The sequence below is a fragment of the Schistocerca serialis genome, chromosome 4 (assembly GCF_023864345.2).
Source record: "Schistocerca serialis cubense isolate TAMUIC-IGC-003099 chromosome 4, iqSchSeri2.2, whole genome shotgun sequence".
Lineage (NCBI taxonomy): Eukaryota > Metazoa > Arthropoda > Insecta > Orthoptera > Acrididae > Schistocerca > Schistocerca serialis.
Genome location: NC_064641.1, coordinates 780,060,547 through 780,074,429, shown reverse-complemented (window position 1 = coordinate 780,074,429; position 13,883 = coordinate 780,060,547). Strand labels below are relative to the sequence as shown.

Here is a 13,883-nt window from a genome sequence, read left to right as displayed (position 1 = left end):
TTTCATAGAAAAGCCGATTACACCCGAAAATGCTCAAGAACTCAACTTGCACTTTTTTTTAAATTATACTTATTGCCATCACTATTGTATAATTTTTAATCTTGACAGCACTAAAATAAATATGAAAAATTAACCTTGAAGATTGGTCCTTTTTAGTGTGTGCCAGTAAAATTTTAAATGATGGCAGAAATGGCTGGTTTTTTGGGCCCTAAATTTTTCTCCAAGTGGGTGGTCCTCAGAGTGTTAACTTTTGAAAGAGTCAGATGCTTCTCGATTTAAGAAATTCATTGCACAGTTTCACAAGTAAACGTAATTCATCTCGTGTAAAAGAAAATTTGCATTGAAAGTAACCCTTCTAAAACCACAATTCACAATATTTTTCAGTGACCTGTTAGAAATGTAAACAGTTGTGACATCATGCTCATCAAAAACAGTTTGTTGTTATGAAGTACTGCATAGTCTTCATCCTAAAGCCTTTGACACATTTTGCTGTTAGCAGGCTTTCGTATGTGCACTGCATTTTGTTGTTCGAAATAGCACATTTTCTGTGCAACTATAGTTTTATTTTGCTGTTATTCTCTCTATTACGGTCTATTGCTGCAGTATTATTAAGCAGTAGCTGTTAAAAGTTAAATTCTAAGTATTGGTTCTTACCAGTCAAAATTACAGAAATGTAACTGAAAACTAAAATAATGAAATATTCCTGCAATCCTTAAAAAAAAAAAAAAAAAAAAAATTAAAAAAAAAATCCTGGATATTTCTCAGATGAAAAAATTCCTGGGTTTTTCCTCAATTTCCCAGCTGTCTCAGGATGTATCCACCATTACATACTCAAAATCACACCATGAAAATGGTCTGAGAAGTAATAATGAAAGAGTAAATTTAAAATCGTTTTTTCTTTCCAAATACAAGCTTGACAAATAGAAATACGTGTTCCTCCATGGATAACCCAATGACATCATGCCAGTCCTGAAACAGTTTCCAAAGAGATGTGCAAAACGTGGCATGCTCATTTCAGACTATGGTCTTTTTCAGATCATTCTCATAAATCACAGATTAATAAATATTAACAATCACAAGTAAAGTTTGTTGTGAAATGACATAAAATTTATTAGACACTGTACATGTACAACATTCACAAAGAATACTAATGGGAGAAATGATGCCATCCAAATTTTACATTTTAAAAGTGTACATTTAAGAATCAAATAGAAGAATGATATGGATGATACACTGTTCCTTTCTGTTACATAACAATAATTTTTAAAGCTATCTGTATCTTAATGTATGGCTTTAACTCAGCATTGTAAATGCAAGTAGAATTTACTGAGCTAGAGTATTTAATAGAGGACACAGTTCTATTTTGATAAATGTAATTCTCATAAATAGAAAATCTTTTACTAAACACATTCACTGTAAAGCTGTCATAAAAACATACTTATTTCCATAAGAAATACGTCAAGTAAAGCACAGACATGGCATGTACAGAAGGGTAAAATGGATATTATCAAACAATGATTTGATGATTGTGGAGTGAACATGCAGTTCTCAGTAAAGGTGAATCAACCTTATAATACATTTTATCACAGACTTGAAAATTATTTTCAAGGTTTGTACATAGTCCCGAGTATTTGCTAGGGATATATAAATTGATGGCTTCTAGAACAGTCATGTATATGAATTTCATCAAATACAGGAATCCAGTGAATATATTAAATACAAAAAGTACTTTTAATATTGCAAACTTTATCCAAAATACAGATCTGAAAACTTGTACACAATTGCTACGTGACCAGAAAATCATAACAGCTGAAATAAAAAATTTTGGTATATTATTAAGAATTTATATAGTGATGTGTATGGCATACCGGGAAAAGATCTCAGGTTACACCAATCAGGTCTTATCTGACGCAGGCACCTAATATCTAAATGACATCCCAAAGTTATATCTGTACTAAAATGCTTTTCTAAAATACAAATACTTCTTTGCATGGATGCATAAAGATTTTACTTTTGATCTTTGCTTCTTGTATGATGACAGACACACAGCAACAGAACAGAAAAAAAAGAGAGCAGTGCTGAAATCTACTCGAAAATTATAAGGCATATCTGACATTGAAGAGTGAAAAGACCCAACACTATCTCATAAGCCTATACATAAAGTCAAGCCAAGGGTAGTTACTAACAGTAATATACGCTGAAAAAAAAAAGTGTGAGTAATAGCTGAATTGAGAGGAAGGTGTGGATTTAAGGGAATCACATCAGTCACTATTTCAGCGAAACACAGAAAAACAAGCCAATTATGATGATGACACTGATTATAAGTTCCACATTTCAGCTACATTGTGTCTGTTAGAAAGTACAAAATGGGCACCAATGTGAAATACACTGATACCATCAGCACGGGAGAAAGAGCATGTTACACAACATAGGAGCTGATGCTCCAGGCACTAATATTTAACCTGTACAAACCACTGTCATGTTTATTGCCTGATTAGCAAACAGCAGTTGTATCCCAGTGCAGAGTTCTGTACAATTCCATATTCACGGGTTCAGTTACATAAGATCCTTATCCATTAAAAATAACAAAGGCATTCAGAAACAAAAAAGAAATCATTGTTTTGTATTAATAGGGAGGAAAGATGTGCGAAATAAACAAAGGCATCTACAAAACAGGTATTTGTCTTCATAACTTTACTCATGAATTGTTCGAGGAGAGAAGGGTGAATCACATATGTCTCAACTTCCCCATTTTAAGATTTGGGTAGACTGTACAAATTCATTTCAGTTTTTCATATTAATATGACATATGCATGCATTTCTGTCTGGATCACTACACTGAGCCACAAAAAGAGTAATCAAAGACCCAAACATTATTAATCATTTATCTGAATAGTCTCATACAGAGGTCGGTTCCACTTCACATTCATTTCTTACATGAGAGTAGGAAGTGCCACAAGTCAACAAGCTTACATTTTAGTTTACAGAAATTAACCACACATTCACAGTAAACTTATTTAATTAGTTACAACAAAAAGGCTTCAAATGTTTATTGGGATACGAGACACTCAATTTCTGTTGTGGATTATTACAAAGAAATAAAAAATACATCAATTACAATTTGTTGTGCGTATCAACTGTCAGTTCATCAATATAAAAATATCAAACTAATTAACAATCTTCCATGTCATATGTTGACTGTCTGAAATTTACAATGAAGCATTTTATTCTATGTACGGACCCTGATTCAATGTTTTCAAAGAAAGCTTTTTTTGTGGCATTCTGAAATTAGGAGTGTATAAGTGAATAGCACACTAAAGAACCAAATTAGCTTTGAGAACACATCATGCACCACATTTCACAATGCAATCATAATATCAAGAGAAATACACAAATTTTTTGTTGATGTTAGAATATTCCCTGCGTATCAAAATAATTTTGTTCAGTCCATTTGACTATACAAATGTATCACTACTCTTTAATTTAACTCAGTGGTCCCACTTTCAGAAAAAGCTGTACTGTCAATAGTAACTCAGATTCTTTGTTGCATCTTGGGCAAACAGTATGAGGGCATATCAGAATTTTGAATTTTTTTCAGTGCTCATGATATCAGTTTTTACCTCACTAACTTTAAAAAAACCTACTAGTGGTCATATGTAAGTAGAGTTATACTGCTACAAGTAATTTAATTCTGTAGGATGCCATACACATCAGTGTCATTTCAAAAAGGCTCTTATCACAAAAAACAAATGTGGACACATACCATAGACACACAGAGAGCCACAGCAGCCTGACACTGGGAAATTTAAAATATAAAGATAATTACTGAAAGAAGCCAGGATACATAGAGAAAGCACTCATTCTATGAGGAGGGGGAGAATCAGACAGACCCACGGACTCATAGTTTTATCTCTGTATTCGAGTAACACTTCCCATGGTAATGTATTAGAGTTGTCTATTAAGGAACCTGGAGAACTTGAAAATTTCAGTGGTTGTCCACTGTCCTCATCTCTTATAAGAGATTGCCAGGGGCAGCAACCTGAAATCAACCAACAACTTAAAACTTCTGAAAGAGATTCTTACTTGACTTTCAAATCTACCAAATCAAGTGCTAATATTAGCTGGCAATTTAAAAGCAAAAGCACCCAGAAATAGTTCATTTTGACATTATTATTTGCCAAATAGTTGGTCATTTTTGTTTAATGAGTATCAGCATGAATGGACATTTTTTGAGTAATGCAAACAAAACTACTATTGTGAAAGACATCATCTACTCACTGAAAGAGTAATAATATTCACAAAAGTAATCATTGTTGTCATGTAGTAGGAACTAACAACAGAGTATAATAAAAAAATTTCACATTGGTAACTAGAATATAAACATCAATTCTTGTTTACTCAGTTACAACATATACATAAATTTAATTTTCACAGTAATTTCTATGTTTCAGACCTGTCCACATCAGGCATAACTGCCAGCTGCATGTAAAATATGACAGGCCATAAACATATACATATCAGGTACACAATGACTTCAAAACTACTTCACAGTCATTTCCTCATATAAGAAGAATTAAGGGGCCTCTCTGCATAGTGAGAAGGAACTGTCTAAGATGAGATCCACATTATATGGACTAGCAGTAGGCAGACATTTACACTTCAAAGGCCCTTCATTGTCCAATATCCTTTGTGATCGAATTTTCCAGCACAATATCAAATTCATCAAGTGAATGAAGAATCTGAGTGAGGAAGGTCCTGTACTGTGGGTTCCGTAGGAAAGACTGCTCTTCATACATATCCAGTGTAGTGCGTGTTAATGACAGTGGCTGCAGCATGCGGCTTAGAAGGTGTTCCCTGTAACACCAGCAATTATACAGAATATGGATACGCAAATATTTACACAAGTCAGGTAATATTTAAAGGTAAATTTAACCTGTATGTCAGGATGGAAATGGTTTTGCAATCTCTCAGTGGCTAGATGTTTTCTTATAAATAAATTAAAAATAAACAAAATCATTAGGTAATGTTAAAAGCACAATTTTAATATATACTGATTGTTTTTCATCAGTTCAAGTCTTCAAGGAAGCCATAGTATCTTTTGTAGTTTTTATTTCCAAGAACTCAAAGAGAATTCCATTGAGGTGATCAACATTCATTGGCTTGAGCAATTTCCTGGCAGCTTTTATTCACTACATGATTTGAAGCTGACAAAGTGGATCACTTCAGAGGGCACTTCTTGATCATACCTAACAAGAAACAGTTACTTCAACACATCAGGTAACTTGCCCAGACTCCCTGATGTAAGGGAATGAAGAATTATAATCAATTAAAAGCAAACAACCCATTGCAGATAAAGTGAAGTCCACTAATAGAGTAATGTCATTATTCAGAGGAAGAACCCATCAAGGACAAACTGGTTATCTGAGCTGAATAAAACTTTTTACTTACCACAGTAAGGAAATATATCCTATTCCACACAGAAAGATAATTTTGGTGTCATATTGCTCTTTATTAGCACCAAAATTATTATACATACAATGTAAATTTCTACACACAAACACAACAGTTTGTTACTATATGAATTCATATACATAAAGTATAATTTACAATCAACACTGTCCTTTGGGTCATACAAAGTAGTAAGCCATCTCCCCACTTTCTTAATCACTTACTGCTAGTACTTTCAATCTGGATTCCTCCATATTATTTTTTGGGGTGATACTATTTCCCCAAATGTAATGTATTTTTAGAATAACAAAGAACAGGCTGCAAAAGACAGATACTGAAAGCTGTTGTTGTTGTTGTTGTTGTTGTTGTGGTCTTCAGTCCTGAGACTGGTTTGATGCAGCTCTCCATGCTACTCTATCCTGTGCAAGCTTCTTCATCTCCCAGTACCTACTGCAACCTACATCCTTCTGAATCTGCTTAGTGCATTCATCTCTTGGTCTCCCTCTACGATGAAAGCTGTTAAAGATCACAAAATGTCTCAAAAACAGGCATCATTCATTGCTTTTCTGATTTTTTTCCAGGAGTGTGTGTATTCAACAGTGAAATATCCTTACCCTTTATTATTTTATGCTGTAGCAATGTTTTTACTGTGCATGATGCATTTTGTTTATCATGTTGCATCAATTAGTACAGCAACTGCTTTAATGATGGGAGTGCCTATATGAGATTGCAATACCAGGCATAAATAAGATTTTTTTGTTTTACTCACCTTGCACACAGACATATAAAAAGCTGAAACTTTCCATCCTTGCCAAGAGACTGACTGGAGTTATCTACTTGGTCCACAAGGTTGCAGTAACACAGAACTGTCTCATCTCCTAAATGAACTTGTTCTTGGAGGTTCTCTCTTGCTCTTACTGCAATTAAAAAGTAATTTATTGTCATTTACCATTTTCATGAGCACATGCAAGTTTGGCAAATGTTCGATAAAGATTTCCATACTAATACACCATTTTAATTGCAAATAACACAGTCAAGTACATTGGGCATGTGAACATAGTTCCAGTATCAGAATTACTAAAAGGTTTGCCTTCTTTAAACTAAAGGAATCATGATTTTATATTTGTAGAGGTGGAACAAATTTGTATCAGAGTCCAGAAACAAAGGAATAAATGAAAATTTTGTGTATAAAAAAAGTAGTTTGCACTTCTGTAGTATATACATCATGGGAGTTCTTTTGGAAGTGATTTCTTTAATGTATGAATATTAAGGGAAAACAATAGTTTTTACATTAAATTACTTTGATTGCTTTATTTCAAATGCATTCAGTTAACAGTTTAACATTTCTGTTTAACTTATCTCCATTTTTTGTATGACATAGGAGTGCAACATTCCTACATTGTTTGTCATTTTCCATGACATATGTCGCAACCTGTCACTTCAGTTGGTGAGGAGTGTTGCCTTTCAGTATGATCAAACTATAACTGAAAATCTTAAACATTCATTTAAGGGCATCATAAAGAGTCAAAACTAAAAATTTAAAAAGTTTGCTGATCATTTTCATTCCAAAGAACACAATGAAGAAATATTACGATTTAACTGTCCTGTCACTATCGAAGCCATCAGCGACAGAGCACACCCTTAGACTGGGAAAGAAAATTTGGCACATTGTTTCAGACAAATAATCCAGTCATTCACTCTAAATGATTAAGGAAAATCACAGACAATCTAAATATGGGTGGCCAGATGGGGATTTGAACCACTGTCCTCCTGAACATGAATCTAGTGTTTTGCCAGTTTACTGCCTCACTCAGCCCCATTTTAAATAGCTAGAATTGTTAATTATGTAAACATAAGTTTTGGCACCACCAACAGCCTAAACAAGATGCTTATTCATAATATAAAACTATTGTATACAGATCCAGATGCATCTGGCATTTACAAAATTATCTGCAGCCATTGCAACAAATATTATATAGATCAAGCAGGCAGAAATTTCGGATCTCTATTTAAAGAGCATATGTATTGCTGCAACTAGGGAATGTAGCAAATCACATTATAAACACAGGCCACTCTTTGAAAGTCAAAAACAACCTTGAAATTTTGCATAAAATCAGAAAAGCATAATAATGCATATAATGAAAGTAATGGAAATATTCATTCACGATACAGAAATGGAGATAATGTTCTTAATGCAATAACTTATTTTAAAAACTCAAAATTCTTCGGCAGCCTTAAGCCAGTTCTAAGGCAACAGAATCCAGATGTGCCAGTGTTAAACAAAGGACTACAAGACTGTCAGTATAACAAATATCACTGTAAAGAAGCTATAGTTGATACTGATCCACACACAATGTTTGACCAGTGAAAAATGTCTAAATCAATGTCAGATTAAGCAGTGTAATAGTGTAATGTCACATAACAGCTCTGCCAGTGTACCAACAATGCAGACGGCACTTTGGTATGACAAAATAATAAGTTAACAACTGACATACAAAAAATGCCATAAACATTTGAGGCAAGGCTCCAGGCCAGCAGAAGACAACAGTGGACATCAATTTCTAGCCATCCACTGCTCCCTCTCACCCAAATTTGAGCCACTTCAGTAGCACAATAATGAACAAACACCTCTATGTCAATTTAGATTAAGACGTTTTATCTTTAAGTAACATCTGCCTGACTAAATGGCTGACAATGAGCAAAAAATGCTTGAAACGTGGCAGTATGGTAAATTATAAATAAAATAAACAAATGTCACTGGTAGCAGAAAAAACACAAACAACTATTCCACATAATCACAGTGCCTAAACTTAGCCAACATGACCACAATTTATTCACTAGAATTGTGTTCTTTTACTCTTTTCAGGGTCATTAAATTTTTTCCTATTCTTGGAACAGTAGGAAAAGGTAACACACTTATTTTCAATAACAGTTTTAGAATAAGACACACAAAATTTTAATTCTGTCTCTAAGATTTACGATGTCATATTCACCAAACATGCAAGTTCCAAATGTGAAAATAACCACGACACAATAGTAAACTAAGAGAAAACACTGACACTTAGCAATGAGGACTATCAAGTTCACAGCTAACTGACATTTTTCAGATCAATACAATTGCATTTAATAGGCATACATTTGGAAAGAAAATTCTAAATTCCAGGAAAATATTTCTTACCAAAGTAGTCCCAGAGATACAAGTTCCTTCCAAACAAGCGAACTGATCTGAAACCCACTAAAAATGCTTGTTCAAGGCAATAAACAAGACCCATCTCTCCACACAACAGCAGAGTTAGCCTACCACGGTCTTTCTCATATCTGCGGCGGTAGTAATACTTCACTATGCTGTTCACTGCATCACCTGCAAAACCCAGATCTATTGTATAGTCTCAAAGACAGACAGACATAAAAGGCAAAATTCTTCTCTAACTACATCTACAAACCAGCAGAAAAGCTTCAAAAAGCACTCTGTAACAGTGATGAAAACTCTAAGATAGGCCAATTGAAACCCACTCAGATGTCTCAGGTTTGTTGCACATACAATAGTTGAAAAATACTTTTTTTTTTTACATCTTTAGTGTAGCTGTCAATGACATAAGTTTATAGTAGCTCTAAGGGATGTTACTAAACAAAAAACACACATATAACATATTAAAATTTGAACCTTCCATCAGGAAATTAATTATGTAAATAAAAGCTTAAACCTCACAATACTGGAAAAGGTGGATTGTAAGCAATGTAATAAATAAAGGCAAAGTGGAGGAGGTATTCAGCAGCGAGTAAGCACATGAACAAGAAGTTGAACACTGCAATGCAGACTCCAAGCTTGCAAGAAGTACTGGGTGTGCAAGAACCAATGACAAAGAAAACACAGGGAAAGAAATTAATTGACAAGAGAGAAAGATGGGCTTTACAAACAATAGTAGATGACACATGATGGAACAGCACCATATCACAATATTAACACTATAGTGGGTGGAATACAAATAATATAAAGCTAAGCAACAATACTGAATTATCTTTACTGTACAGTACGTTATGAAACATACTGGCAGATTACAATAGTGTAAAGGATCCAGAGATAAACCTAAAATATTGCCTTTCATAGGTAATGCTCTTAAGAACCAGGATATCCAGACATGACTCACAACTCCTCCTCATAGCTTCACTTTCGACAGTCCCATTCTCCTAATTTCTAAACTTAACAGAAACTCTCCTGTTTATGTTGCTGGACAAGGAAACAAACCCATATGCTCTGGCTAAACCATTTCTCTGTAACATATTTTCTTCCAGGAGGGCTAGGCCAGCAAAGTACGCTAGTACAGTCTTAATCTGAAAAGAAAGATTCTAACGTACAATGCTCTATTTTTTGTAGATCTGGTTATCAAACGCCAAACACCTCTACTGGTCGGTGGGTCTCTACGGCCTATTCTCAATAGTTTTTGCAATAAAGCTAGTTGAAAAAGTCAGGAAAAGGAATGATACAGGTCATCAATAGATTGTTACTTGCATTCTATTTGCAATTTCCCCTTCATATTTGGGTTTTATTACAAGTTTCTCTTTACGAGACTTGCTCAAACATGCCACTGATCCTAACCCACTAACAGTGTTTCAAAGCCCTTTTGGAACAACACATCACCTTCTTGAATTGTAAATAATAGATTTCAGCTATCAGTTGTCCTTTTTAAATTTTATTGGCAGATCTAGATTTCAGGTAGAAACTAGCCATTCTCAATGCACTATCATTTTTTATCAATACATGTAATGCCTGTTGGTCGGGTTCCAGTTCATTGAACTGCGGATGTAGCCTGACCAACAGGCATTACATGCATTGATCAAAAATCTGCCACTATAGCCCTAACAATACGACTATCCTCGCAGGCGTCTGTGCTGCGTGGACATCCAGAACCTCATCTACAGGTGTGAGAAGGTTCACATGACCACTAATACCATCATCATTGCAAAACTGATGCCGCACATCCAACTCGTGGAGCAATTCTTCAAAAGGACCATCCTGCTACTCAGACGGCTGCAATTTGACCCCTTTCAAACTCACTCAATTGGCTACAGCAAGCACGAATGTGTTGTCTCTGTGGTGTGATTGCCTGCTGCTTCACACAGTTGCACTGCACTGAGCCTTATGGTTGTGAGCATTCCTTACTAAAGAATAGACACAGATGGTACTCTACTAGCTATGCCAGTATGCTGTCTGTTGGTGGATGACGCTGACAACATTCATCTAGTTGAGCGCCCCACAAACCAAACATCATCATCATCATCATCATCATCATCATCATCTACTATCGGCCAGGTGGCATATCCTGTCATTGGATCAAAACTGATGTCATCTTTCCTGGTGTACTATTCCTCCCCTTCACCCAGCAGTGTATTTTGTGAAGGTCAGCCAAAACTGGTTGTTGCTGCAAGAAACATCACTGCTGTGTGCACTATGATTGAGGAGGATTGATATGTGACCTACAGTGAGGTGTTGACTTCCTTAGGCATACTAAAGACAGCAGTACACTTATTATTTCAAGAATATTAAGCTGTGACAGATATTTAGTCTCAATTCCTCACAATCTGAGGCATGTCTCAAATGGTGCAAGGAAATACTCATACATGCTGCAAACTAGGAAGCAATCAACTACCGTATTTGCTCAGTTATAAGATTTTTTTTTTTCCAAATTCATCATTTGAAAAACACAGGGTTGTCTTATATTCACAGATTAATCTACTGCTGTTGAGGTTAACGTTTTTATGTTGTTTAATAGAGAATATGAAGGTCATCTTCACATTTACAGATGAAATTTGGCTATTGAGATCACATGCAGATTTATTTTGAAGAATTCGAAAGGACAGGACAGGACAAATGATATACACTTTCAACCAAACTCAAGATTTCCTAATAGGCCAAAATGCTCAATACATTATCGACATAGCTTGAAGAATCATGTAACATTTGACTCGCCCGACACTAGTGCTAGGGAAGGAAAAGCTGGAATTAACTACACTTATTTTTCCTTCCTTTAAAATCTTATTTAAAGAATAGATCTTTTTAAAACTTTTATTTGAGAATCTGGAAGGAAACAGATGTAAAAGCTACAGGCACTTTCATTATTGCATTATCTCTCACAAATTTCACAGAACTGGAGAAGAACTTTGACCCTGCTTTGGGATCATTTAACCCCAGTGACTGTGTTAACTGGAGAGTAAGTCAGGGTTACCTGGACCTCTCAGGTAAATAAATTAATTACAGGACACTAAATAAAAAATTTATTGCAACAACATTAGTAACAATGATAAACACATCTTTGTAAAGACGTTAATGAAAGAAGTCATGGAAATAACAAAACAAGTGCACAATGAATTTAGTGGCATCAGTCTAGAACCAAATGTTGCTTTCATAGTGAGCCCTAGTGCCATGTATCGGATTACGTAGTTTGGCAATTATTTAATTTAAAGCATCAAAGGCATCATCTTCTGCAGCTTCAAATTTTAGAGTAGAAACAACTCCAGTGAAACATTTTACTTCAAACCAATCACTGTACATTTTAAAGACTTTAGCAACATAACAGTGATCTCTCATCGCAGTTTTCCCTTCTACTCTGACTACAATGAAGTTCCCTTCTTTACCGTTTCAACATTTCATAACCACTTGTCTACAAGTAATCATTAGAGGAATCAATGTACTAGACATAATCAGCAGGCAGCAAATTACGTCACATTGCCAATCATGGGAATTTATACTGCATGCTACGGCATTTTGGAATATCTACTATGTTTAAACTGCAACTTGTCTGTATCCATTTGCAACTGGAATCGAAATTACTTTTAAATTGGACAAATACTCAACAATAGTATTCATTTCTGCAGGACATGGTTAAAGCCTAGATAGGGACCAGTGGTGTTCTTGCGCTTCACGCTGCAATGCTGTCAACGCTCATTGGGACATAATGGGAACAAAGGGGGGGTGGGGGGTGGGGGGGGGGGGGGGTGGAGGGTGTCAGCTGCTGGTCCTAATCAGCGAATGGGAGAGCAGCAGGCAGACAATATTTCTGGAAGCAAGAGACACTGTAACATTCTCATGTCAGTATAGAAGAAAATCTAATATACATTTGGATAAAAAAATGTTTTTTTTTTCAGGTCCCACGGTAACCACAACTTCAGAAATTGCAACATATTTGGAAAAAACAGCCCAGTATTTATGACAACACAGACATAAATTTCACAATTCTGCTATTAGGGTGATAATGAAAAATAGTGATACCACAGCGATAAACCTTGAAAGGAAAATGGTCTGCAAATTAAGTAAACCATTTCTTTTCATTGATTTATTTCACCTTGTATTATCAAAATGCAGACAATTAATAAAAGACATAAATTTAGAATAGGTGTTATGTTATGTTATGTTATGTTAACCGGGGACCTAGAAATGAGGGAGAGGCTCTGTCCACGCCGCAGCTGCAGTGGTCCGCAACCCGACGATGACTACCGCAGTCCACTCCTCACCCCTCCGCCGCCCCACACTGAACCCAGGGCTATTGTGTGGTTCGGTCCCCAGTGGACCCCCCCAGGGAACGTCTCACACCAGACGAGTGTAACCCCTATGCATGCATGGTAGAGCAATGGTGGTGTATGCGTACGTGGAGAACTTGTTTGCACAGCAATTGCGATTTAGTATAACTGAGGTGGAATAAGGGAAACCAGCCTGCATTTGCCAAGGCAGATGGAAAACTGCTTAGAAACCATCCACAGACTGGCCAACTCACCGGACCCCGACACAAATCCGCCAGGCGGATTCGTGTCGGGGACTGGCACTCCTTCCCACCCGGAAAGCCAAACGTTAGACCGCACGGCCAACCGGGCGGGCCTGGTATAACGTTAACTTTTGGGGCAGATACTTTATGTCAATAAAACAGTTTGTAATTCTGATTAGTCAAAATATGTTCAAAATATATTTTTCTCATGAAGGGTTTTGAAAAACATGGGGTCATATTACAATCAGGGTCATCTTATACGTGGGTGAATATAGTATTTGGGTGTTCCAAGACAAGCCAAAATCAACAAAGTGGTTCGTACATGAAGCACTTCCAAGTAAATGATCACTCATTTCTTTGGTCCCATTGAACAGGCAGCAACCACCGCTTTGTACTTCACGCTTTAGACCAGGCATGGGTGATCATTGGCGACACATGGACCTGATTCACATACTTACTTAAAGTCATGGGCTGCCCCATCATGACATGCCAGGAACCCCCCTAGCATGTAAAGTCGACTATAGCCCCCATGACGTTAATGCCGATGACATAACGCACAGATATGAATGGTTTTCCTTTCCCGATGTGCTGTGCCAACGAATTATGCCTCACAACACGTTTTTGAGAGACAAGCAAACACTTGATTTTCAATGGAAGACAACAATTTCTTTGCCAGGT

General features: G+C 36.0%; 1 protein-coding gene across 2 annotated transcripts in view; it reads right to left on the bottom strand.

Moving 5' to 3' along the window:
- Positions 1 to 1,085: 1,085 nt before the first annotated feature.
- LOC126473351 (DENN domain-containing protein 5B) overlaps positions 1,086 to 13,883 on the bottom strand; it is a 483,519-nt gene continuing 470,721 nt past the window's right edge. For both annotated transcript variants that reach the window (XM_050100349.1, XM_050100350.1), the window contains 3 exons: positions 8,627 to 8,809; positions 6,218 to 6,365; positions 1,086 to 4,854 (listed from right to left, as the gene is read on the bottom strand). In XM_050100349.1, coding sequence (XP_049956306.1) covers positions 4,671 to 4,854; positions 6,218 to 6,365; positions 8,627 to 8,809 — 515 coding nt within the window. In that variant the 3' untranslated portion in view covers positions 1,086 to 4,670. The remainder of the gene's footprint in view (positions 4,855 to 6,217; positions 6,366 to 8,626; positions 8,810 to 13,883) is intronic.